The sequence below is a fragment of the Trachinotus anak genome, unplaced genomic scaffold (genome assembly GCF_046630095.1).
Source record: "Trachinotus anak isolate AG129_WGS33_773 ecotype Australia unplaced genomic scaffold, CSIRO_AGI_Tana_v1 ptg000011l, whole genome shotgun sequence".
Lineage (NCBI taxonomy): Eukaryota > Metazoa > Chordata > Actinopteri > Carangiformes > Carangidae > Trachinotus > Trachinotus anak.
The window spans coordinates 15,149,766-15,172,677 of NW_027273862.1; the positions used below are offsets into that span (position 1 = coordinate 15,149,766).

General features: G+C 38.0%; 3 protein-coding genes across 8 annotated transcripts; 1 reads left to right on the top strand and 2 right to left on the bottom strand.

Moving 5' to 3' along the window:
• Positions 1 to 1,655: 1,655 nt before the first annotated feature.
• On the bottom strand, positions 1,656 to 4,466 carry LOC139627527 (protein PIGBOS1). Its single transcript, XM_071488344.1, has 2 exons — positions 4,309 to 4,466; positions 1,656 to 2,167 (listed from the first exon to the last, which is right to left on the bottom strand). Exon 2 carries the CDS (start codon positions 2,120 to 2,122, stop codon positions 1,964 to 1,966), a length of 159 nt encoding a protein of 52 aa, XP_071344445.1. The 5' UTR covers positions 2,123 to 2,167; positions 4,309 to 4,466; the 3' UTR covers positions 1,656 to 1,963.
• Positions 4,461 to 12,403, top strand: pigb (phosphatidylinositol glycan anchor biosynthesis, class B). Of its 3 annotated transcripts, none has more exons than XM_071488342.1 (13): positions 4,461 to 4,598; positions 6,467 to 6,629; positions 7,374 to 7,503; positions 8,403 to 8,520; positions 8,626 to 8,730; positions 9,069 to 9,199; positions 9,310 to 9,450; positions 9,540 to 9,591; positions 9,674 to 9,885; positions 10,810 to 10,874; positions 10,966 to 11,185; positions 11,944 to 12,121; positions 12,208 to 12,403. In XM_071488342.1, the coding sequence occupies exons 2-13, from the start codon at positions 6,521 to 6,523 to the stop codon at positions 12,319 to 12,321; spliced, it is 1,575 nt and encodes a 524-aa protein (XP_071344443.1). In that variant the 5' UTR covers positions 4,461 to 4,598; positions 6,467 to 6,520; the 3' UTR covers positions 12,322 to 12,403. The 3 variants fall into 3 exon arrangements, with proteins under 3 accessions (XP_071344443.1, XP_071344442.1, XP_071344441.1); XM_071488341.1 differs by lacking the exon at positions 4,461 to 4,598 and adding an exon at positions 6,218 to 6,357; XM_071488340.1 differs by lacking the exon at positions 4,461 to 4,598 and having other exon boundaries at positions 6,228 to 6,629.
• Positions 12,287 to 22,294, bottom strand: ccpg1 (cell cycle progression 1). 4 transcript variants are annotated; one of them, XM_071488338.1, is made up of 11 exons: positions 22,162 to 22,294; positions 20,740 to 20,837; positions 19,992 to 20,109; positions 19,132 to 19,202; positions 18,844 to 19,030; positions 18,633 to 18,725; positions 17,015 to 17,350; positions 16,358 to 16,473; positions 15,766 to 15,891; positions 14,324 to 15,567; positions 12,287 to 13,231 (listed from the first exon to the last, which is right to left on the bottom strand). In XM_071488338.1, exons 2-11 carry the CDS (start codon positions 20,797 to 20,799, stop codon positions 13,042 to 13,044), a joined length of 2,541 nt encoding a protein of 846 aa, XP_071344439.1. In that variant the 5' UTR covers positions 20,800 to 20,837; positions 22,162 to 22,294; the 3' UTR covers positions 12,287 to 13,041. The 4 variants fall into 4 exon arrangements, with proteins under 4 accessions (XP_071344439.1, XP_071344437.1, XP_071344438.1 ...); XM_071488336.1 differs by having other exon boundaries at positions 18,633 to 18,728; XM_071488337.1 differs by lacking the exon at positions 22,162 to 22,294 and adding an exon at positions 22,024 to 22,059 and having other exon boundaries at positions 18,633 to 18,728.
• Positions 22,295 to 22,912: the final 618 nt, after the last annotated feature.

Here is a 22,912-nt window from a genome sequence, read left to right on the forward strand (position 1 = left end):
TGGTTTCTTGACCATGACAATGAGTTCACTGTACTCAAATGGCCTCCACAGTCACCAGATCTCAATCCAATAGAGCACCGTTGGGATGTCGCACCATGGATGTGCAGCCGACAAATCTGCAGCAACTTTGTGATGCTATCAAGTCAATATGGACCAAAATGTCTGAGGAATGTTTCCAGCACCTTGTTGAATCTATGCCACAAAGAATTAAGGCAGTTCTGAAGGCAAAAAGGGGTCCAACCCAGTGCTAGCAAGGTGTACCTAATAAAGTGGCTGGTGAGTGTATGTCTTGCCCATACATTTATTTATGTATGCTATGTATGCTATCCTGTCAATGTATGTTGAAATTATATACAGTGGGTTCCAAAAGTCTGAGACCACTTTCCCAGAATGGGAAGGTGGACATGTTGAAAATGAATAAATAAAGCAGTAATAATAATAACAATCCTGAAAACATCAGAATTATTCTTCAAAGTAGCCATCATTTACATTGATGACAGCTTTGCCCAATATATTGGCATCAATGTTAAATTTGTGATGGCCAGAATTAGCAGCTAAAGTTACTTTCTCATCACTCATCACTCTCTGGTTCCTTTTCCCTCGACATTAGATTGTTGGTGGCCAAAATTAGCAGCTAATGAAAATATGTTTTATCTAGAGATTATAATTAATGACCAATTTAGCAGGTATGGTTACTGACCTTTTTTTCATATTCTTTTCACTATACTGTCATTTTTTTTAAACCTTTTACCTTACTATTAACTTTTTAGTGAGCAATGCTGGAGTGTAAAGTAAGTGTCAACCTTTCATTTTATGTAAATATTAAATCTGTGAAAGCCAGAATCAGCAGCTACTGTAACTGTCACTTTTGCAGGAATTATGTTTCCCTTGACATTAGATTTTTGCAGGTCAAACTTAAGTTAACATTCTTCCAAAGTTTTCATTTTAACTGGAATTACAAACTCGCAGCCACTGTAACTTTGTTTTTTCACAATGTGATGATAATGTTAGATTGTTGCTCACCAAATTATTAGCTTACTAATGTTATTGAAAATATTACATTTTAAGTAAACATATAATTAATGGCCAATATAACTACTAAAGTTACTGACATTTTATCACGTTACATTCGCTTTAGAATCGTTATGTTGTTATTTTTCTAAGTTTTCAGTAGGCGACACTGACAGGTAATGTAACTGTCACTGAATCATTTCATAGTGATGTTAAATTTGTGATGGCCAGAATTAGCAGCTATGTTACTGTCATTTAATGTTAGCCTATCATAAAATTCTGCCCACCATGTGATTACCTCTAACACAAGATGGATCCAGACAGTTTGACAATTTGCTGAGTGGGAAAACGAATGACATGCAGTTGGGCCAAAGTAACCTGAATCCCTTAAAACCCCTTTGACCCAGCATTAGCAATTAATGAACAATTTTCATGCTTATTTGAACCACAGACCTTGTTTTCTGTGTAAATGTTAATACCTGTGGTGAAAAGGTATTGGGAATCTGACAAAGGAGCCAAACGGCTAAATTACTCAAAGGTTTTGACTCTCGTACAAACATGATCGTGAACAATGATAACCACAGTCTATAGTGGCAACCAGCATGGCTTTCAGTCATGTTTTAAAATATATATAAATTCAGACCTTCCCAATGCTCTTTTTTATTCACAAAGTCAACTTTCAACAACATTTATTCATGTAAAAAAAAACAGGACAAAGTTTTGTTGAAACTGAAAATCCATGAGAACGGCGATATTTAATAATAAACAGATGATAAGTCAAACTACCAAATATTTTATTCTGTTCATTTACAATCACACAGAGCACAAAGAAGCATGAGATGTATCCACTGGTCTTGCCTCTTGTTCATCCTCCAGCTCTGACAGTCCGGTCGTCTCATTTAGTCCTTGTGGCTTCTGTCTGTGAAGTATTTCCGGGGAGTGATGAATTATTTCAGTCTGTTTCATTCTGTTTCTTTGGCATGCCCTGGTTTTGCTGTCCTGAGTTCTTCGGCACCGGCTCAAAATAAGGTCTGTAGATATACATGCCACCAGCAACTCCGAGCAGCGTGGCAAAGGCTATCTGTGTGAAAGGTACTCTTCGTCGAAACATGACTTCTGTTAACAAGGAATCCCAATCCCGAGACACAAGATGATCCTAAAAGAACAATAAAGTGGTGTTATCCAAGGCACTTTCAATTATGGTCTAACTCTTTTATTTTGGTACCAATTTGCAGTTCCGACGCTTTGTTGAATGTTACATGCTCTCGCAAAATTTTTATCATAACTTGTTGCATGGATATTTTTAGCAACTCCACATACAGTGCAGGTTAACTGATGTGTTGCTGGCTGTGCTGGAGCGGTGTTACTGTTTTTACAGCATATCCAGAGCTACCATAAAGTATTTCTGCATAAATCTCAAAACAATTAAAAAAAAACAGTATAGGGTGCTTCCTACAGAGGCACCTCACAGTAACTACAACAGTCTCACTCTCATCGGGTTATGCACCCTGAAGTATAAGTATGATTGTATCGCGTTTAAAACAAGAATCTCAGTTCTTGAGCTGTAACTCAACTCGTTCTCACCAAAATTGCTATAAATTCAAAGATACCTTTGATCCACAAAGTCTGGTGCCTTTTTACAGATGCCTGCAAGAGTGAATTAAGTGCACAGTCATAGTGCTGAACACACAAAGACATTAATGTTTTATTACAGGGGGAATTCCCTCAAACACTTCCTATATCCCTTCAACAAGACCTTTCAATATTCTACCACAATCGAAGAACCTCACGCTTCTTTTCATTATGATTTGCCAAGATTTCTCAATCAACACTGTCAGAATCACTAAAATCCAAGGAGGGTTGTGGACAAAACACAACAGACGTTATAATGGACTCTGAGAAACTGAGGTTGGATATTTTTCACTATTTCACTATGACATTTTACTGACTAAATCCTGACAAATGTATTGGTGGTGAACCTACATGAGGAATGCATGTGGAATAACATTGTTCAATACTGCGATTACGATATGACTTGCAATGAATAAACAAATACTGAGGTGTCTTCCTCAGCCACCGTGCTCGCGAACCTCACAGTCACCACCAAACTAACACCAATTAATCTGAGGGTAGCTGGCAGCTAGCTGATTCATTTGAGCGGCCAAACCGTGCAAATGCATAGCCCACACATCCAGAGCCCCATCTGAAAAGGCAAATGTTTACATGCATGTGTGAATGCAAAATGTTGAGGTCTCAGTGGAGAGACAGAGGGGGTTCTCTCATCAGGTGTAGCTATATAATGTCATATTCATCTTATCTCATAAATACAGTACAGTTTATCCAGTTCTTTACTGATACTCGTATTGGTACTTGTTTTTATTTTCAAAAAAGAATAAAGTTTAGAACAGAATTAGAATCAATAACATTAGTTTCTAAAGCAGCAACAATAATGTTTACAGCAACAGAGCCACTGTGTATGAACTCAATAATATCTCTCAAGAAACCAATGTAAAATGTCAATAGACTAAATAATATTCCCGACATGAAAACACTGAGTGAAGGTAAATGGAGAACTCCTCCCTGAGCTGCAGGTAACGCTGTCGGAGAGGGGGCGGCCACTGTCTCAGCCTGTCGCCACAAGTTCACACAAACCTACAGAAATCTTCCCTTTCAGCTTGTTCATAACAATTAACGTGTAGCTTCACGCCAACACACTGAGCAACTGAAAATGTGGCTTTTCTACATGTGTAAGGCTTGTTGAACAGGGGGTGTGATCAGGGACGCGTATAGGCTTTTTCCTATTGATTACACTTACAGCACATTGTTGTCAGCTCCAGTGGATATTCACTTGACACCCTTCTTCTCCTCTGTGCTGTCCACTCTGTGTGTGTGTGTGTGTCAGAGAGGGGAGCTGTACCCCGACCATAAGAACAACAAATCACTTTTTTTTTTTTTTTTTTTTTTTTGGTTCATTTGGCTCAGGCGCTGCGCCTTGAAAATCCTGCGTGTGTATATTTTGCATACAAATGAATTTATTTTCTTGTGATGACAATGAAAATACGATTTATCGGTCAGCGCCATAGACTGTGTATAAAAAGGTCAGCGCTACTTGGCGGATTAGTACTGAAATGCTCATTAGTTGCGGTTGCGTTTGATATGAGTCTTATTTTGAAAAACTCAGACCGGACATACGAACAAAGCGTCGATTCGCTACCTTGACAGTTTCCTGCCGGACGTGAATAAATCTCAAACAATGACATGGTGGAGATGCGATTCTCTGCAACGTTTATAACTCACCGAGGAGGTGGTTTGTTCGACGTCTCTGTAACGAGCAGCAGGTAAACACACACCAGGGACAGCCACACTGAGGCAACCTGAGGCACACCGCCGCGGACACGGACGTACAGCGGCTGCACTTTCTTCTTCTTCTTCTCTGAAGTGCGGCGGGACAACAGTGCGCAAGGAGCCGCCTGGTGGCGTCAGCAGTGAAGTGCCCCCTGATAAAGGACCACAACAAAACATTTATCTGGGAAACAGTAGAAAGTCTGAGCTTCAGTGGAACACGTCCAGCAAAACTAAGAACTGATGTAAGAGAATGATAAAAACAAAATGCTTCCTTATTATTATTATTATTATCATTATTGTTGTTGTTATTATTACTAAATGTAAGTTGTGTGGTCTCACAGCAAGTATTCAGGTCATTTACTTAAGTAAAAGTAATAAAACAGTGTAAAAGCTCTCTGTTACAAGTGACAGTCCTGCATTGGATACGTAACTTCAATGATTATTAAGTAATTATTATTTCAAATGATTCAATTCAATTCAATTTCATTTGCATAGCGCCAAATCATAATATATACTATCTCAAGGCCCTTTAACAGGGTAAGGTCGAGACCTTACTTTGTTACAAAGAAAAACCCAACAGTTCCCACAAAGAGCAAGTGCTTGACAACAGCGGGGAAGAAAAACTCCCTTTGAACAGGAGGAAACCTCCAACAGAACCGGGCTCAGGGTGGGCGGCCGTCTGCCTCGACCGGTTGGGTTTAAGAGGAGAAAGAGGGGGTGGGGGGGAGGAGAGAGAGAGAGAGAGAGAGAGCAGGAACAGCTGTATAGGTAATGGTGTTATCAATAATGATGACAGATAACAGTGGTTAATAGTAATGATGAGTAGTGGTGGATCTGGATCCTGCTGCTCCAGAGGCAGAGAGACCTGCAGAATGAGGACAGAGAGAGGGAGAGAGAGGAGAAGCACAAACTACAGGATAAAAAAAACAAACAAAGTTAATGGCATAAAGTAGTAGAGAGAGAGAGTGAGCCCAATGCATCATGGGAATCCCCCAGCAGTCTAGCTCTATAGCAGCATAACTAAGGGATAGTTCAGGAGCCAGCCCTAACTCTAAGCTTTATCAAAGAGGACAGTTTTCAGCCTGATCTTAAAGGTAGAGAGGGTCTCTGCTTCCTGAACCCACCCTAAATGATTAAATCAATTGAGTACATTTAATTAAATTAAATGTACTCAATTGATTTAAATTGAGTAACATTATTTAAATAAATCAAATTAAATTATATTAATTCAATAGCCTGGTGTTGAGTGAAAATAGTAATTAAATTTACTCAATAAAATAAGGTTGAGTGGAAATAATTAACTCAAATTTTCCTAAATGTAAACTAGACAAGGAACAGTGAAGACAGAAAATGTGGGGAGAGGCAGTTGGGGGTGACATGGAAGCAAATGGTCTAGCTGTTCAGGAGTTAAACCAGGAGTCACACTGCCCATGTGGTTTGCAGTCTCACCACTTGGCCATCAGGTTACCTAAAACTGGGTTGAATTTATGCAATCAGATTTGACAAAGTTTACTCAAACCCATTACATAGAGCTGACTGACTTAACTAAAATTAAATGTACTAATTAAACAGAATGTTTTGAAATTAAATAATTTCATTTCATTTCACCCATTTAGTTAAGTGAATTAACTTTACTCTATTAAATAAATTAAATTTACTCAAATTCACTTAACTCTTCTTTCAATAAAATTCTGTTAAATTATTTTGAAATTCATTAAATTAAAAGTCCCAAGTAAATTAAATCGAGTGAAATTTATTCAATCTACTCAAATTATGTTAATTGAAATTAATTGAATTTTATTAAATCTACTTGATTTGAGTCGAGCTTTTACTTTGAAGTTCGGACACAGCGTTCCCCCGGAAGTAAGTCTGAGTGCGGAAGCGCAACAACAACCTGAGCCTAGTCCACCGTGTTCTCTGCGGGAGTTTTTATGACTTTATTGCTGTTTAGTTGAAGTTAGGTTTAATGCTCTCGGTTGAATAAACGGAGAGCCTGTGCAGGTAGTTCACCCCCAGCGTCTGACCAGCAGCAGATATCTGTTTAAAATGGACCGTGTGACCTGCTTGAGTTCACTCAGCCTCTGAACTCACCTGTCTTGTATCCTGACAGGTGAGCTATGTTGTCAGCGGATTGTTCACAAAGGCCTGAAGACAAAATGTCCTGATGGAGCACATCCGACAGCGTCTGAGTTTTGGGAACAAAGGTGAAGATGTGAAACTGAGGAAGAGAAAATCCCAGCTTTACACAGTGGAAGATGAATGTCCTCTGAACGGTGAGGCTTTTATTGTGACATGTTAGACACACTGAGTACTTTTACTGAAATACTCTAACACTATACTCCATTTTGGAGATACTTGTAATCTGTTGTAGTGTTTACATGTAATACCACAAGATCTGTTGTGAACTGCACCACATTTATTTATCACTATAGTTGCAGTTAAGCCACAGTTTTACAGACAAAACATACTGTACAGTATGATGGGCTAAAAATATGATACACTGTCATAAATCAAACTCCCAAACAGTATGTGGCGTAGTTATTATATTTATCATATCATAATTCTGTGGGCGTTTGGTTTCCCTTCCTGTTTATTTTGCTTTGGTAAATAATAAAGAATACTGTGGTTAAAAAAAACAAAAAACAGGTGATGTTCAATTTCACTTTAACCAACTAAAACAATAAAATTATGCACATTCATGTGATATTATGTCACTAGGACTCATTGTTCTGCGCACTGAATACTTTAATACTTTGAGTCCATTTTGCTAATAATACTCCTGTTTCTTAACTTAAATAGGATTTTGAATGCTATTTGTAATGGAGTATTTTTACATTACAGCATTGGTACTTTTACTTAAGTAAGATCTGAGAACTTATTCTTTCACTGGTTAGTCAGTGATTATGATAATGGTGAGCACACAAACAGCTTGTGTCCCCTAGTTTTGTGCTGTGATGGTAGAAAAAAAAATCAGGTTTGTTATACTAAAATGAAGTGATTTCTCTTGAACCCCACAGATGTGCTGAGAGCCAGAGTTGTTGTGTTTTCAGTGGTGTTCAGACTTATCAACTGCTTCCTGGTTCAGACCAGCTTTGTCCCTGATGAGTACTGGCAGTCTCTGGAGGTTTCTCATCGAATGGTCTTCAAATATCCTTTTGGCGAAACACCGTCGCCTGTGAGTGTGGTTGGCCTGCTGTGTATTATTGGTACCAGAGCAGACAGCGAGAGTGCAGTGAGGACATTGAACTGTCTGGGAGCCCCTGTTGCAACCAAGCTCCCATCAAGTACAGCGCACAAAGTAACTATATTGTTTTTTGCTCAGAGACACAGAAACATACTCCTAAATACCTGACCCTTTTTATGTCAGTTTGTTTGATTAAACACAATTTAGGAGTATGCTCCATGTCATCACAATGTTAAGAAAATAATGAAAGGTTGGGACTAAAGTTTGTTCTCACTACCAAAGGGGACCACATGATTGTATTGATAGTGTAGGACTCAGTTGCTTATTGTTCATTAATGACGCAAATTCCCAAACAAATCTACCACATTACCAAAAACCAAGCCAAACCCAACCATGTCCCACTGAGGTTGAAGACCAAGGTGTGCACAGAAACAGTGGTGTGGATAAATACTAAAACAGATAATACTATGAAAGGCTAAAAGAAGCTAAGACCAGAGTCTTAACAAATTATTCATTTACCAAAGACTTTACAATAGTCTTGAATACAGCCAGAATTGGGCACCTGCTATATACGTATGTGAAAGAGAGGATTGTTTTTGCTGCCATCAGGGAGGAGTTTTTTGTTGCATCGTTTTCTTTCTAGCCACAATTATGTGATTTTACAGTTTTGCCAACTGGAGTACAATTTTGGTGTTTGAACACCTACTATCAGAACTGGGCCTTTATTTCTCCAACGATGGAGAAATGTGTTAAATAAGTTAACAAGCAACTTTCTTTCTTTTTGAAGCTGAAACCATCAGTTATTATTATTATTATTATTATTATTATTATTATTATGCTGTTACAACCTTAACAGTCTGACGTATGGGTATCTGACTTGGGAATGGAAGGAAGGACTAAGAGGATTCTCCTATCCACTCTTCTTTGCATTTATATACAAGATATTACACTTATTAAATCTCGACTCAGTCCACCTCCTGGTAAGTTTCTCACTATTCAGACAACTTTTTTTCTGCATGTCTCTGATCAAATTTATTTCATGTGGTCAAAATGTTTCACTCTATTTGGTCCGGCTGGCTCTGCAGAAATGGCTTCCACGAATAACTCAAGCACTCCTGGCTGCATTTGCTGATGTAAAATTCTTCTTCCTCATCCGAACGCTGGAAAGTCGTGATGTTGCAAAATGGACGGTGAGCATTTTGCCTGCGTACTGTTATTAACTGCAGTCCACTGTAGCACAGAAGCAGCCAACAGTGTGTGTCTGTCATGAAAGTGGGCCATAACATTTTCTGACTTTTATTTAAGGGGAAAATACTTTAGAAAGTGTATTATTGTATTAAATTAAGTAGACAAAACATGATTATTCTGTATGGTTAGGTACAACACAATATTATTCCTCTTTCATTGTGTTTTGAGAATTAATTTGGTCTTTTTAGAGTCTAAGATTTAAAAAAAAAAAAAAAAAGATATTTTAACACTCGACCCACCACAATACAGTTCTCATTTAACTTATTGTTTTGACCTGTAGTTCTTCTGCCATCTGTGCTCATGGTTCACGTGGTTCTGCTGCACCAGGACTCTGACCAACAGTATGGAGACCACCATCACCTGTCTGGCTCTTTTTTACTTTCCCCTCTCTGGGTCCAAAACACACAGCAGGTCTCTGCTTGTTAAGACCTCTAATTTCAAATTTTAATTTACCCTAATCTCCAAAATGTATTACTTACAGACACATTGTTGGTGTTTTTCTTTTTTTTTTTTTTCTCCAGCAAAAAATATTTGATCCTAGTTGCCTTGGCTGTCATTGTTCGTCCAACAGCGCTGATTGTGTGGTTTCCTCTGCTGATGTACCATTTCTGGCAGGAAGATAACAAGCTGAGGCTCATCACTCACGACTGCATTCCTATAGGGTTTGCACTTTTAATTTCATATCCACTTAAACTGTATTTTTGCTTTTTTTTTTTTCATCCACTGCATAATCCACTTTTCTTATTTCCAGGGCTTTGGCTGTTGTGATTTCAACAATGATTGACTGTCTGTTCTATGAAAAGGTAAAACATTGAAACATATCCACTAACTGCTGCTTATGAAGTTATATTGTATGTAACAGTTGCTCTTTTGTCTGTTTTCTAGTGGACCATGGTGCAGTTCAATTTTCTGAAGTTTAATGTCGTTCACGGTGTGGCTGACTTCTACGGCTCTCACCCCTGGCACTGGTACTTCACCCAGGGGTTCGCTGTTGTCATCGGCCCTCACCTTCCCTTCTTTCTTCATGGGTGCACTCTCGCCTTCAAAAGATACAAGATCCTGTTGGCAGCAGTTGTCTGGACCATCGTGGTTTACAGGTAAAACGTTTGTGTTCACATTCATGGGCCTGAATTTATCAAATTACACTTACGACTGCTCTGAGGGTGGGCATGACTCAGGTGGTAGAGCATGTGGGCCGCCGATCCCTGGGTTGGTGGTTTGATCCCCAGCTTCACCGAACCCAGGTTGTGGATGTTTGGTGTAAAGCCTTATGCCAAATCAAATATGCGGATGATGATCTGCAGTGATGACCCCTCAAGGGAGCAGCTGCAAGATGACAACAACACTTAAGAAAGCCTTGAAGAGCCAAATGAAGAGTGAGAAAATGTCACTAAAAATCAGAATCAAGGTCTCGTCACTGATACTTTACCCGCAAACATATTCCTTCGTAGTTTTGTTTATTTGTGTAAAATATTTAATAACTACAGAATTATTTGAGTTGCTTCAGAAACGAAATGATTCATTTTGACTAATCATATATTTTACAGTCATTCAGAAACCCAGAAAGTGTGAGCCAACCTCTGTTTGTGAGTGGGAGTAAATCAAAATTTATGTTTACATCCAGTGTCCCTCACTCAAACACTAGGTGTAGCCTTGACGGTCTAATGATGTCCATCCTCATAATAATTTTTATTTATTTATTTATTTATTTTGATAATTTAGATTTAGAAACCTGTTTTGTTTACATTCTTGTTGGTGTCGGGCCATTGCTGTTTTTGTTTACCGTCACCAGTCAGTGGAGTCGTGTGAAACCATTGGCAGGAGTGTGTGGTGTCTGCACAAGAACAAAGAAAACTGGGACCTGCTCATAATAATATTTCTCCATAACACTGCTAGTGGTCAAAAACTACACGCTGCCTTTAAGGCCAAAATGTTATTTTGAGCAGGCCAATGATTACAGGTCCTGGTTTTTCATGTTTTATGCTCAGCAGACAAACTTGATTTTATTTCTTTGTTTTTAGTTTACTCCCTCACAAGGAGTTCAGATTCATCTATCCTGTGCTGCCTTTCTGTATGGTCTTCTGTGGTAAGTTCTTTATTTCACATTCAAAAAATGTATTTGGAGAAAGATATGTGTTTCAGTCATGTTTTTTGTTTCTGTCTAATATCCACCACAGGAATATCTTTGGCTAATCTGAAAACGTGGCGTCGAGCTGCAGCATCCTTTTTGTTTGTGACCAACGTGGTTCCAGCTCTGTACACCGGCCTGATCCACCAGCGTGGCACTCTGGACGTCATGAGCCACCTCCAGACGCTTTGTGACGCCAGCAGCATCTCCACGCCTCCACAGCCAGATGTCCTCTTCCTCATGCCCTGCCACTCGACGCCCTACTACAGGTACACACCCCTCCACACCTGACAGTCTTTTTTCATTATTAATTACTGTATTTAAAATTTTCAAAATAACTTTTTGGGAAAAAATACATATTAAAAGATAATGAACATTGCCCAAAGCAAAAGCATCTGTTAATTAAACAATTGTGACAAATATCAAGACAGAAAATAGGAAACAATGGATGTCAACTTTTTACATTTTATAGTTTTTACTTCTCTGTCCTACATACACGTTTTAGTTTACTTAAGAACTTCTGATGTTCAATGCTAAGCTCTAATAGCACAATGTATTTAAATTTCCCAAAGCATCGTTGTACACAGGCTAAAAAGGATCAAAATTGTTGGAAAATGTCTTGAGCGACTCTATCATACAGATTCACAGAGGAGAAATATTTTTTAAATGCTCTCCATTTTTTAGTATTATCCCTTCAAGTATTTCATCATCTGCCATAATTATCTTGTTAAGATTAGGGTTTTGTCACTATTTTCTATTATGTGATCAAAAAATTAATTATTATTAGGATTTAATTTTTTCTTCCTCTCTACATGGCAAAATTAAATTTGTTATAAGTGTTTTTAGAAAGGTACAACGGCTGACTCCCCACCACCCACAAAATTAAAAATGTAAATTAACAATCTGACACAAGTAACTATTCATTATTTGTGACATTCGGGAGGTATTGTTCTGATGACATTTCCAGCATTAAGGGATTTGACTTATAATACCACATACAGCAGCTGATGATACGCTCTCCCTGTAGCCACATCCACTGCCCCATAAAGATGAAGTTTCTTGAGTGTCCTCCAGATCTGGGAGAGGAAGGTTACGTCGATGAGGCTGAGAGATTCTACAACGACCCTCTTCACTGGCTCCAGACTTCATTTCCATACAAATCCTCTCTGCCCACGCACTTGGTTTTGTTTGACGTTTTGGAAAAGGTAAGATATTCACAAATAATACTACATGCGTTTGTGCAAATATTTAGTTTCACAGTTGCCTAAACTTTAATGTGTTTTTGTTGTAGGAAATCTCTGTGTTTTTGCAAGGGAATAACTTTGTCAAGACAGCAGAGAAGTTTCACACTCACTTTCCTGAGGGACGAGTTGGTGGAAGCATTTTTATTTATGAAAGGCACTGAAAAACACTGGAACAATGGCAATTTTCTTACCTTATTAATCAATGTCATGTGATTTGATACTAAAATAAATATTTTAATCTCAGATGTTGTCATTTTGTAACATCACTTGTCATGTGTTATTGTGTGTCAAATATTTCTCTTTTTCAATTATTCATAATTTAATTTGGGGATTGTTTTTCCAGCCTTTTCCCCAACTCGCATTAAAGTAAAATGAAACTGCCGGGTCCAGTTAAAACAAGCCTGAGGTGGAATGTTAGAAAACAGCATTTTAAAAGCAAGTTATAGCCACATCACACAAGCAGCAAATTAAAACAACTTTATGGCTGTACATGGAAACATCCTTAATGCGGCATGTCTTTTTTTCTGTTTTTGTTTAGCACAATAGTTGGATTCACAATCAACATTTTCTGCTAAATATTTTTGAACAAAAGTGCTGTGGTTGAAGATGAGAATCAGTGGCGCTTCAGCAGGAAATCCTAAACATTAAGTGGTTAACATTTGTCAAATGTTAAATGAACACAAATCTCTCATGTTACAAATACATATGCCACATGTTTCATTCTAATCTAATGGTTACTTCCCTAAACAGAAAACAGCTCTAGGACGTTCAGTAGCATTAAAAAGTTAATATTGTGCAAACTTACAACAAAGGGAAGCTTTGCATCTGAATACAACCCAAAATACAATGTGCAGCTATAATATGAAACCTGGTGAGATATTTCAGTATTTGGGATCAAATGGCATCGGACCCAGTTCTATTTTGACATCAGCCATGTGTCTGTCTGTGTTTCTTCCTGATCTGCTCCACTTGCGTTCACTGTGTGGCCGAGATCTGGCTCTCTGCTGCTTTCGTTGATGCCTTGAGCGTGACTCCTCCTTTGAGTCTGTATCGGGTCTCTCAAACGGTCCACTGTGAGATTCAAACACAAAACACTGAATGACATGGTGCCAGTGTGCAAGTCCTAACTTTTGGACTCCTAAATTTTTTGGTTTAATAGTAATTCATGAAATATTTTAGCATTGAAATCAATTTCAAAATCTGAGAGAAGTGAGAGGTTGTTCACAGGTCTTCCCACTTAAAGACTATTTTGACAGCAGAGAAGTTAAACAAACCAATTATACTGGACACAACAATTATTACACAACTTGGGCACTGTGCAAATACAGTTTGCAGCACTGATGAAGTTGGAATATTTCAACTTCAGCTACCAACTAAAATAAATAAAAATGGAAATTGGATATGATAGCAGTTGCTGCATAAATTGATAAAACTGGCCCTGAATGTAAAATTAGGATGAAGATTTTATTTGGCCTGTTGAAAAACGTGTTTGTCAGATTCAATGTACTCACAAAAATCTGAAATCTGTGACATCTTATGAAATATCTGATCCATAACTAAATTGAATAATGAATTGTATCTATGTGTATACAGAGTCTATCTTCCTCATTGTGTTCCTGTGCATTGGTAAGAGAGCTCATTCACAAGATCTAATGTGGAGCAACAGCATGTGTGGTTACACCTGTTCTTTTAGCTAAGGAGCTCTCTGCAATACTTCACTTTCCTGCAAGGTTTCCTGAAAATAATTATGTAACTTTGTACAAATTTTAGGGAAAATCTGAATTTCCATGAAGGAAAAACTCAATTTAAACCAAAGACATATTAATGCATTATTGGAAGCTTTTTTTTTGCTATATATGTTGAAATGTATGTATATATAAGACCATTTCACATTTTGACTTGCTTAGCACTGATTAAAGAGTCTAGTGATGCTAGCATTTAAATGAAATTAATAAACTTAATGAAATTAAATTAAAAATTAAATGAAACCAATACATTTAAAGCTGTTGGAAATAATTTGGAAATTATTCATAAATTAAGGGCTTAAAAAAAGGGTTCCTGTTCTCTCAATTCCTCAGTATATGTGGAAAGGTAAGAAGAAAGCTTAGCTGGAAACTTTTAGCATAATTTAGAAGAATTAGAAAATGGCCATAGGAGACTTACCTCGGGCCATAGTTTTTTGTGTAAGTCTCTCCAAAAAAGTGCCTGTAGACGTAGTCATCAAGATCTCCGAACACATCATCATCAAGCCCGTGATACTCGTGCATGTCTGCCAGATAGTCCTCCACACCACTGACAAAGTCTGTGAACAGCATCTGGTCGTGGATGAACACTCCATTGCGGAAGAAGTTGTTGATAAACAGCTCAAGCTCTTTCCAGTGGTGGAAGTGGTCGACCTCCTGCTGCAGGTAGCTCTGCAACAGCTGGTAAAATTCATCTGCTCTGATTGGCTCCATAGCTTTGTTGAAAAGACTCATAGACTCCTGATAGGCACAGTCAAAAACACCGGAGCACCCTTTCAAGTTGGCTTTGTGGCTGTTTTGTCCTCTATCTTCATGAACTTTATACCCTGATTTCCGAGTGTTGTGGAAGGACTGTTTTGTATTCTTCTCATCACATTTTTTCTTATAAAAGCCTCTGGCCTTGTTGATGAAAGTTGATGCTGAGTCTTTGAAGTGTCGAAAAGTTGATTTGACAGAATCTGAAAACTTCCTTAGGTTCTCCTTCACAGCCTCTTTTGCTTTCTTAATCTGCTCTTTGTGGTGGTGGACAAACTCCTTGGTGGAGTTTTTCACAGCATCAAATGTCTCCTTCACTTTCCCTGCCATACCCGCTTTTTGTTTTTTCACTTTGGACTCTGTGTCTCCTTTGGCTCTTTCTTCTTTGGTTTCCACATACAGCCTCTCCCACAGGTCAGAGCGCTGTTGTTCGAAGCTCAGTCGCTTCTCCAGCTCCAGCAGTCGTGACTGTAGCTCTTCTGGCTCTGAACTGGCCTCCTTTCCAGCTCCAGGGATGTGACTTCTCAGACGATTCAGCTCTCTCCTCAGCTCATCTGTGGACCTCCTCTCCTTGTCGAGTTTCTTCCTCAGTGTCTGTGCTTCAGCCATTAAGTCTTCCCTCTGGGTGTGGAAGTTTCTGATCAGCTGCTTCTCCTCCTCCAGCTGCTCTTTCAGCCTCTGGTTTTCTGAGAGTAGTGAGTCGGCTCCAGCTCCCATCGCCTCCAGTTCTCTAATCTTAGATCGCAGGTTTCTCAGCTCCTCCTGTAAAGTGGACAAAGACTTTTCTTCACGTTCCAGAGAGCTTTTCAGCTGCTGGTTTTCAGCTGTCAGCCTCTGCTGCTGAGCCATGATGTTAGTCCTCTCCTCAGCTTTGTGTCTCAGCAACATTTCCAGGTGATCTCTCTGGGCCTTAATGGGAAAAAGAAGCAAATGAGAAAGTTATGTTCTGAAAGCAATCACAAAGTTCACTCAAATCTTTCAGCATCTGAGCAGTAAAACAAAACACAGTTTCAGTTTTGACTTTTTCCTCATAACATTTCCTTCCTGTAACATTTTCATTTATTTTCCACTTATGTTATAAAAGCAGTACATGGACTTCCAAGTTACCTGAATGTGCACCTGTTTGACGTTGATCTCCTGGTTCTCTTTTTTTATCTTTTCAATCACCTCTGTGAGCAGTGAAATTACTTTTTGCTCATCCAAGTCTTTAAGAGCAAAGTCTCCCCTCTGAGCCTTAGAGTGAATGAAAAAAACAAGTTATGGTCCATTAAAGTCATGGTTGCATGGGTCATGATTGTTGAAGGTGAAACTTTGTCCTGTACATAGTAAACAAGCTCTAATAATTATCTTACTATTTAATGTAGTCTAATACACGACAAACTACAGCCTCCAGACACATTATTAATAATTAAAAATGACACATGAAAAGTAAGATTTATTATTGATTTATAATTAGGACTTTTGTATTGGGTTGCATTGGAATGTGAACTGTTTCTTGGTCACTCAGTGTTTTTCTTTCTGATTGAAATAACATTTAAGAATTAAGTAAATATGAATTGAGTAAATGAAAAATGTGTATTTATAGATGAAAGAAGCACCAGAAGTCTTGCAATTGTACAGAATGAGTTAATGATTATTGTTATGTACGTTCTGCCTCAGGTGAGTTTATTATTGAGTTATGACCTGTGTCGTCACTGACCTGGTTTGTAAAATGTTGTTCACGAACATGCTGTTGAAGCAGATCCCTCACACTATCAAGCTCATTCACTTTGATTTTCTCCACAATTTTCTGTCTTTCTTGAATCTGGACTGTGCCTGTAAGTGAGATTTGTAATACAAACAGATTATTTACATGTTGAACATTTATTTACATGCAACATTAGACAGCATTGTTGGGGTAAATCTACATAAGATGAAGGAGCAGTCTGCAGTGGTCTATTTAGTCAAGGTAGGAGGAAATGTAGGACAGGTATAAAATCTACCAAGTGTTAAAAGTTCACAAACACTGTAGTTCCCACCAAAGATAAGAACTGCTGAGATATGTCTTGAACCTGGTCTTACAAGCATACTAAAGAGAAACGCAAAAGGAAACTCTGTTTCTACATTTCTAATGTTGCAATGGGAGACTGATGGACACAAAAAAAACCAAATCACATCTGAAAGACAGAGGATCTGGGCCAAAGACAGATGGAAATTATGAGATCTTTCACAGATGGTTAAATGAACTGTAAATCATTTTGCAATAGAAAATAAGTACATTAATCCCTGCTAACTGGAATGGTAATATATAAAAGTATGTTTTCTACATGAACAGTAATGTCAGTAAAATCTTCCAATTCTATACTGAACTTCTTACCATAGAAGTGACCAAAGCCCATGCTGATGGCTATGACGAGGGCAAGCAGGATACACTTGTTGAGTATACTGCTGCCCTGACCTTGCATTTGGACGTCCTGAGCAGTAGCAGGTCTAACTTCAGCCTGCTCCTCCTGCTGTGTCTCCTCTGCCACCTCCTCTTCCTCCTCCCCTTCCTCCTCTTCACTCGGACCACGCTCCTCTTCCTCAGGCTCTGTCATGATGCTTGTGGTGTTCTTCCTCACCCGTCGCCTTCGTATGACAGTACTGGCGCTTCGTCCAGCCTCATCCTCACTGCTGCTGGAATTTGTCACTGCTGGCTGCTGCACTGGGAAAACTACAGCAAAATACACAAGGTTATGGTTGCAGTGATTTTACAATGGAAGAAAATAATTTTTTTTTAAGTGGCGCAAAATAACAGGCACAGAAAGCATTCACAAGTGATGTTAATTATGCAGATTACAAATATTACTAATATGAATTGATTCAGTAATGCATTGATTTAATGCATAATTCAATGCATTAAAGGAATAGTTCAACGTTTTGGGAAATACGTTTATTTTCCTTTCTTTCCGAGTTATCAGCGGAGTGATACCTCTCAGCCAACAAATAATCTGACATTATTTTTACACTCTGTTTTTTGTGCATATTGAAAAAATGAGAAGCTCCCAAAGCTTCCAAGTTTGTTTCAGTCCTGTGAAGCTTCCTGATAAACACATTGCACTGAAGCTTGTGTCAAATGGATCATACCATGTGACTGATTAAAACACACTAACACTGCACTTAAACTACGTGAGTAGGGTACATTCATATTTTTTGTCAGTGAATTGGACAATGCTATATATTTATATATACAATATTTTCATTATTTTAATAATAACAACATACATTGGACTTATACTGCACACGTATGAGACTGGAATAATTAAAAGAAGCTGTGTTGTAATGATTCACTTTTGCAAGTCATCAGATATCACAGTGCTTGCTTCATCTGAAGCCCCAAAACTTCAAGTCTTTTTTCCAGAAAACTCCAAAGTTTCATATGGCTTTATCCACCCATACAACCATACTGACCCAAGAGTGGTATTAGTCTTGTCAATAATAATTAACATCATTTGCAAGAAATCAAATAAGCCTATTTCCCAAAGTGTCAAATCATTCCTTTAAGCACAATACAGCAAAAACGAAATTTAGAATTATGAGGAAATCAAGACAAAAGAGCACTCCTAAATCCTCTGAATTTACTGGACAATGTAATTGTTGCTGGTAATCTTAGTTTTCCAAAAAGAGAAAATGCAAAAACTCTTGAAAGAAATCAGCATCTATCTGCTCACAATTCTTAAGCTAATGGGAGTTCACAATTATATAATGTTGCATATAATTTTGTAAATTAATTACACTTCTTTTCCTTGTCTTCCAGACTTACAATGACACAGACATGCACACCGGTGGAGGAACTGTGAAAGAAATTACACACGATTTTTTTTGGTTTGTGGTTGAACATGCTTTAAAAGAAACACAGCTGGCTAACATCATTAAATAGCATGTGTTCTTGTGAGCATCAGGATTAGTTCTGTGCATTATGCATATTAGATTCACTCCAGTTCAAATCAGGCCACCTGCAAAAGAGCGGCCTCCAGTGAGCTGGCTTCTCAGATGGTAGCCTAAGTTCACCAAACTCTGTGGAATTTTCCAGTGACTCATCATCAAACCTGCTTTGTTGACGCAGAAAACAGGGCGAAGACATATTTTGTGTTGACCGTTTGGCTGCAAGTGGAAATAAAAATCAGATTGCTAAAGAAAACATGAGGATAGGTGAATGTGTTGTACCAGTCTCTGCAGCAGTGAAGGTGTACTGGCTGCTGCAGGACGTGCCGAGGTAAAACTCCCCGCTGGCTGCTGCTTCTTCCACATCTGCATGTTCATCCTCCTTCAAGTCTCCCAGAGTTACAATGTCGGAGTGATCGCTGAAGGACAATAGAGAGACATGCTCTTTCCCCTCAGCTCTGTGTCCAGCCTGCAGAGGATATGTTCGAGATGTTTGGTACAGAGAGCAGTAACAAAGTGGCTCTGGATTATTTGAAAAACACCCTGTGAGTTATTTTTAGGTCTTCTTACCTCAGAGACGTACAGTGTCTCATCTATGGTTCGTTCTCCCAGTGTGTCGTCAAGGGAATCAGCACCTCTCTCTTCAACACACCCAGTTTAAGTACAATCAGTATGAATTATGTTAAGTGTGTGAATTATGGTTGCTATGATTACAAGGTCACAAATATTAAATTGTGCAGTGAAAATGTATAGTATAACATTTATAGTCACAGAACTGCAACTCAAGTATTTTCACTATTGATTTATCAGTCAATTACTTTCTTTATTTTTTGTCAGAAAGTATTACAAAAAAATGCCCATCATAATTTCTCTGACAAATTTCATGTGTAAGCAAATAATCACATTTAACAAACTGTTCTTAAATCAATCAGTAATCAAGACATTTTATAAATTCATAATTTTATGTCAACTCATCAATTAACTGACTAACTGTTCTCTAGCTCTGATCATTTTTTATTTTTTTTGTTTTCAGAATAAATGTTTATCTAAGGATAAACACCACGACAAACACAATAAAAGTAAAAATGTAAAGGTAGAGGATGTCAGGAAAATCTAGTAAAAAAAAAAAAACCCCATAATTTAAAAAGACAAGTTCAAAAAAGTTTTTAAGATTAGTAAAAAGCTAGTGTGTGACCTTCAGATCTCTTACAAGCACTGCTAACAGGCATTCAGCTGAATTTACATTTCAATTAAGTCATTTTCACTTGTTTTGTCAATTGTCTAAATTCCTGTCATACATAAATGCATGCACCCAAAAAAATTGGTTTCATTCTAATAATGTCACACTAAAACATAATCATCAGTTAATGTTACTAATAATTCTGCAACTGTTAAACCCAGGTAAAAAAAATCAATATGATGATTTTTACCACCAGATGCAGAGGCCTGTGTGTCCTTCAGCTTTGCTTCCTCCACTGGAGGGCGCTCTAGCAGCTCTGCTCCAAATTCCACTGCTGCTTCCGATCCTAACGTTTCAATATCTGAACCCTGTAAACACAGTAAGAAAACATTGAAACTGGGCATGAAGGGAGAATTACGTCTTTCTAAATCCAGATTAATAGCTAATGACTCATTTAAAAAATGTTAAAATTTAAAAGTCTTCCTCTGAGAGATGATTAATGACTGAATAACTAAGGGAATATACAGTAAGCAGCTAAAAGTTTTGTTTTTTTTTTAAGGGTAAAAACAGCAACAAATAGCAGCAATCAGATTTGTCTCTATTCAGTATCTCAAAGGTCAGCTAATGTGCAAATAAGAAAACAGTCTCCAATAAAGAAGAAAAAAAAATTGTTCCAGGCAGTGAGTTAGAGAGAAATTGTCTAAATGTCCAATATGTTTGACAATTTGCCTTAAGTTTTGATCAACTTGTACTTTTGAGAGAATCAAGTGATTGTCTGTTTTTGAAGTGATAAACAACTTCATTCATCCTGTGATTTGGTAATCATTGTTTAATTTTCTTTCTTCTTTTTTGATTTTTGATTATTTCTTTTTTACATTTAACATTGTATTAAACCCTCCTCTCTTTGCTGTTACCTCAAAAATGTCAAGACCTATATAACACCAATAATAATCAAATGGAAATAGCAGTGAATAAGAAGAAAGAAAAAGGATTTATACCTCATTACTTATAATTGTCCAGCCACAGGACGACTCTGCATCACTTGACGTCTCTGACATTTCTGGCAGTTGCCAGCAAGAATCAGTAAAACAGGGATCTAGAGGAAATGAAGAGGTTAAATACTATAAACACTACAAAATGATGCATTGAGAAATATGTTAATATATCACATGCTACAAAGTTTGCACATTATCTCTGTAACAAATAAACAGTTCAAGCTGTTCACAATGAGTTTATTATTATAAATAATTAGGTAATTAAATTCAATAATCAAGTTAAATTTCCAAGTGTTTCCACAGCTTAAAAAAAAGACGTTATCTTATCAAATGCACACTCCACTCTGTTTCAGGACTTGTTTCACTTCCTCAAATGTAATTTTCAAATTCATAGCTTCTATTGGCTAGGCTTGGGGTGTATTTGGCTGATTGTCTCTTAAATTACAGCCAATCTATTAATGGTATGAAACAGAAACATGGGAACCAGCAATTCAGACCTGTACCTTGGTGCATTGTCATATTCATTAAGATATTATAATGTATACCATGAGACAATATAAATGTATCTACTGAGAGATTTTTCCATTATACTAACCATGATGTTCATCTTTGTACTATCTTGTAAGCAATGTAGCAAAACAATGACCAGGGGCTTTATAGCAATATTAGATTTTGCATTAATATGATGTCTTGTCATTTTATTTAATTTAATGGAGTAGCCAAAAACTGAAAAATATTTTTCAGGAGCTGCACTAGCTATGTCACTTTCTATACATAACACCCACCCTCACTGGGAACAAATAATGTCACTGATATCTGCATCAGTTCAATACCAGTACACCTGACCCCAAGCAGCCTGTACCTGTTCACTACAGGCGTGGTGGAAGGTCCTGCAAACAACGTACTGTTTGTTTATTTTATGAGAAATGATAGCAATGCAGTAGAGCCAGTCACATCTGCTTTCTTTATGGAAAGATAAATCAATTTAATTCATTTTTAAACTTCAGCACCGCTTTGACGGACGCCTACAAATTGTTTCATTAGCCACCTATGCATGGTGCTACGTCCAGTACTGTAATTAATTCAAGTTACTCCCACCTTCATTAAACAAACAAACAAACAAACAAATAGGTGTAACGACGTCCTCTAGGGGTGGCAGACCAGAAGATGCCAGCTGCTGCGGCCTGGCTGCACACAGCCAACATTTGCTTCAGCAACAGAAACATCAGCAGCTGTGAGCTGTAGCCGACATTTAACGGTTATTTTTCAGGTAGTTAACTAACTTACAGACTGGTTATTAACGTCATCTCTCTGAGCATCGTCGGGGCACATAATTAGAGCCTTGTCGACAGCGTCCGTTATCTTTAACAGCCGTTTAACATCACTACTTAAAAAAAGAAAAAGCAAGTAAAAATATTTTCTCACCGGTGTTTTGTGCCCGACGACGAGGCAGCCGTTTGTAAGCAGCTCCAGAGTTGTTGCTGTCTGCCCGAGTCCAGGTTATCCGTTAACAACACTTCACCAGCCGAGTGTAGCCGGGAAATGTAGTCTTACGGTGTACATTCGGAGACGCTGCGCAACGCCTTCAGAGAACTATTTAAACTACATTTCCCATTGACAACCACGCTGGCAAAACAGGCCCAGCGAGGGTGGAGCAGATCATGTGGAAACAAATCTTGCAGTTGCGAAAAAAAACATAAACACGGAAACGTGACTAAGGGGATCGCCCGAGGTATTAACAGGGACTGGAAGGCAGCAAATGAAACTCATTAATGTGTTTTGTACTGTGTTGTAGCGTTAGTGGGGTCTTTTTAAAAGGCATACGGCTAATACTGAAAAGTTTAAGTGTCCGACAGTAGCCACGTGTTGGTCATTGTTTTGGTGTGTGGGCCCGCCGGTCTGTTGGCGTGATCAACAAAAACTATTCAGCTGCTATGTCGCTCGACCGGTAGGCAGGGTTCAGTGACTATAGATGCACAGCTTGTACAGTGACTTATTATGTGACGCTACTGTCAGGCTGCCTGTGTTATATAGGTTTTACTCTGTTTAAGCCTGACACATGAGAGTAAATTATAAGTAGGTAAAATTAAAGAATCAAAAAATAAATAAATAAATTTCAACAAAATTGAAAGTGGAAGTAAAAAGAAGTAACTGCAACTCCTACAGCAAACTGTCA

Excerpts from the sequence above, each read along its gene's own strand:
- pigb (XM_071488342.1), top strand. The coding sequence starts at position 6,521 with ATGGAGCACATCCGACAGCGTCTGAGTTTTGGGAACAAAGGTGAAGAT. Across the intron at positions 8,521-8,625 it reads TCGACTCAGTCCACCTCCTG|AAATGGCTTCCACGAATAAC; the intron begins GTAAGTTTCTCA and ends CTGGCTCTGCAG. Across the intron at positions 12,122-12,207 it reads TGTTTGACGTTTTGGAAAAG|GAAATCTCTGTGTTTTTGCA; the intron begins GTAAGATATTCA and ends TTTTTGTTGTAG.
- LOC139627527 (XM_071488344.1), bottom strand. The coding sequence starts at position 2,122 with ATGTTTCGACGAAGAGTACCTTTCACACAGATAGCCTTTGCCACGCTG.
- ccpg1 (XM_071488336.1), bottom strand. The coding sequence starts at position 20,799 with ATGTCAGAGACGTCAAGTGATGCAGAGTCGTCCTGTGGCTGGACAATT. Across the intron at positions 18,729-18,843 it reads CTTCACTGCTGCAGAGACTG|CAGGTTTGATGATGAGTCAC; the intron begins GTACAACACATT and ends GCGTCAACAAAG. Across the intron at positions 16,474-17,014 it reads GGGCTTTGGTCACTTCTATG|GCACAGTCCAGATTCAAGAA; the intron begins GTAAGAAGTTCA and ends TCTCACTTACAG.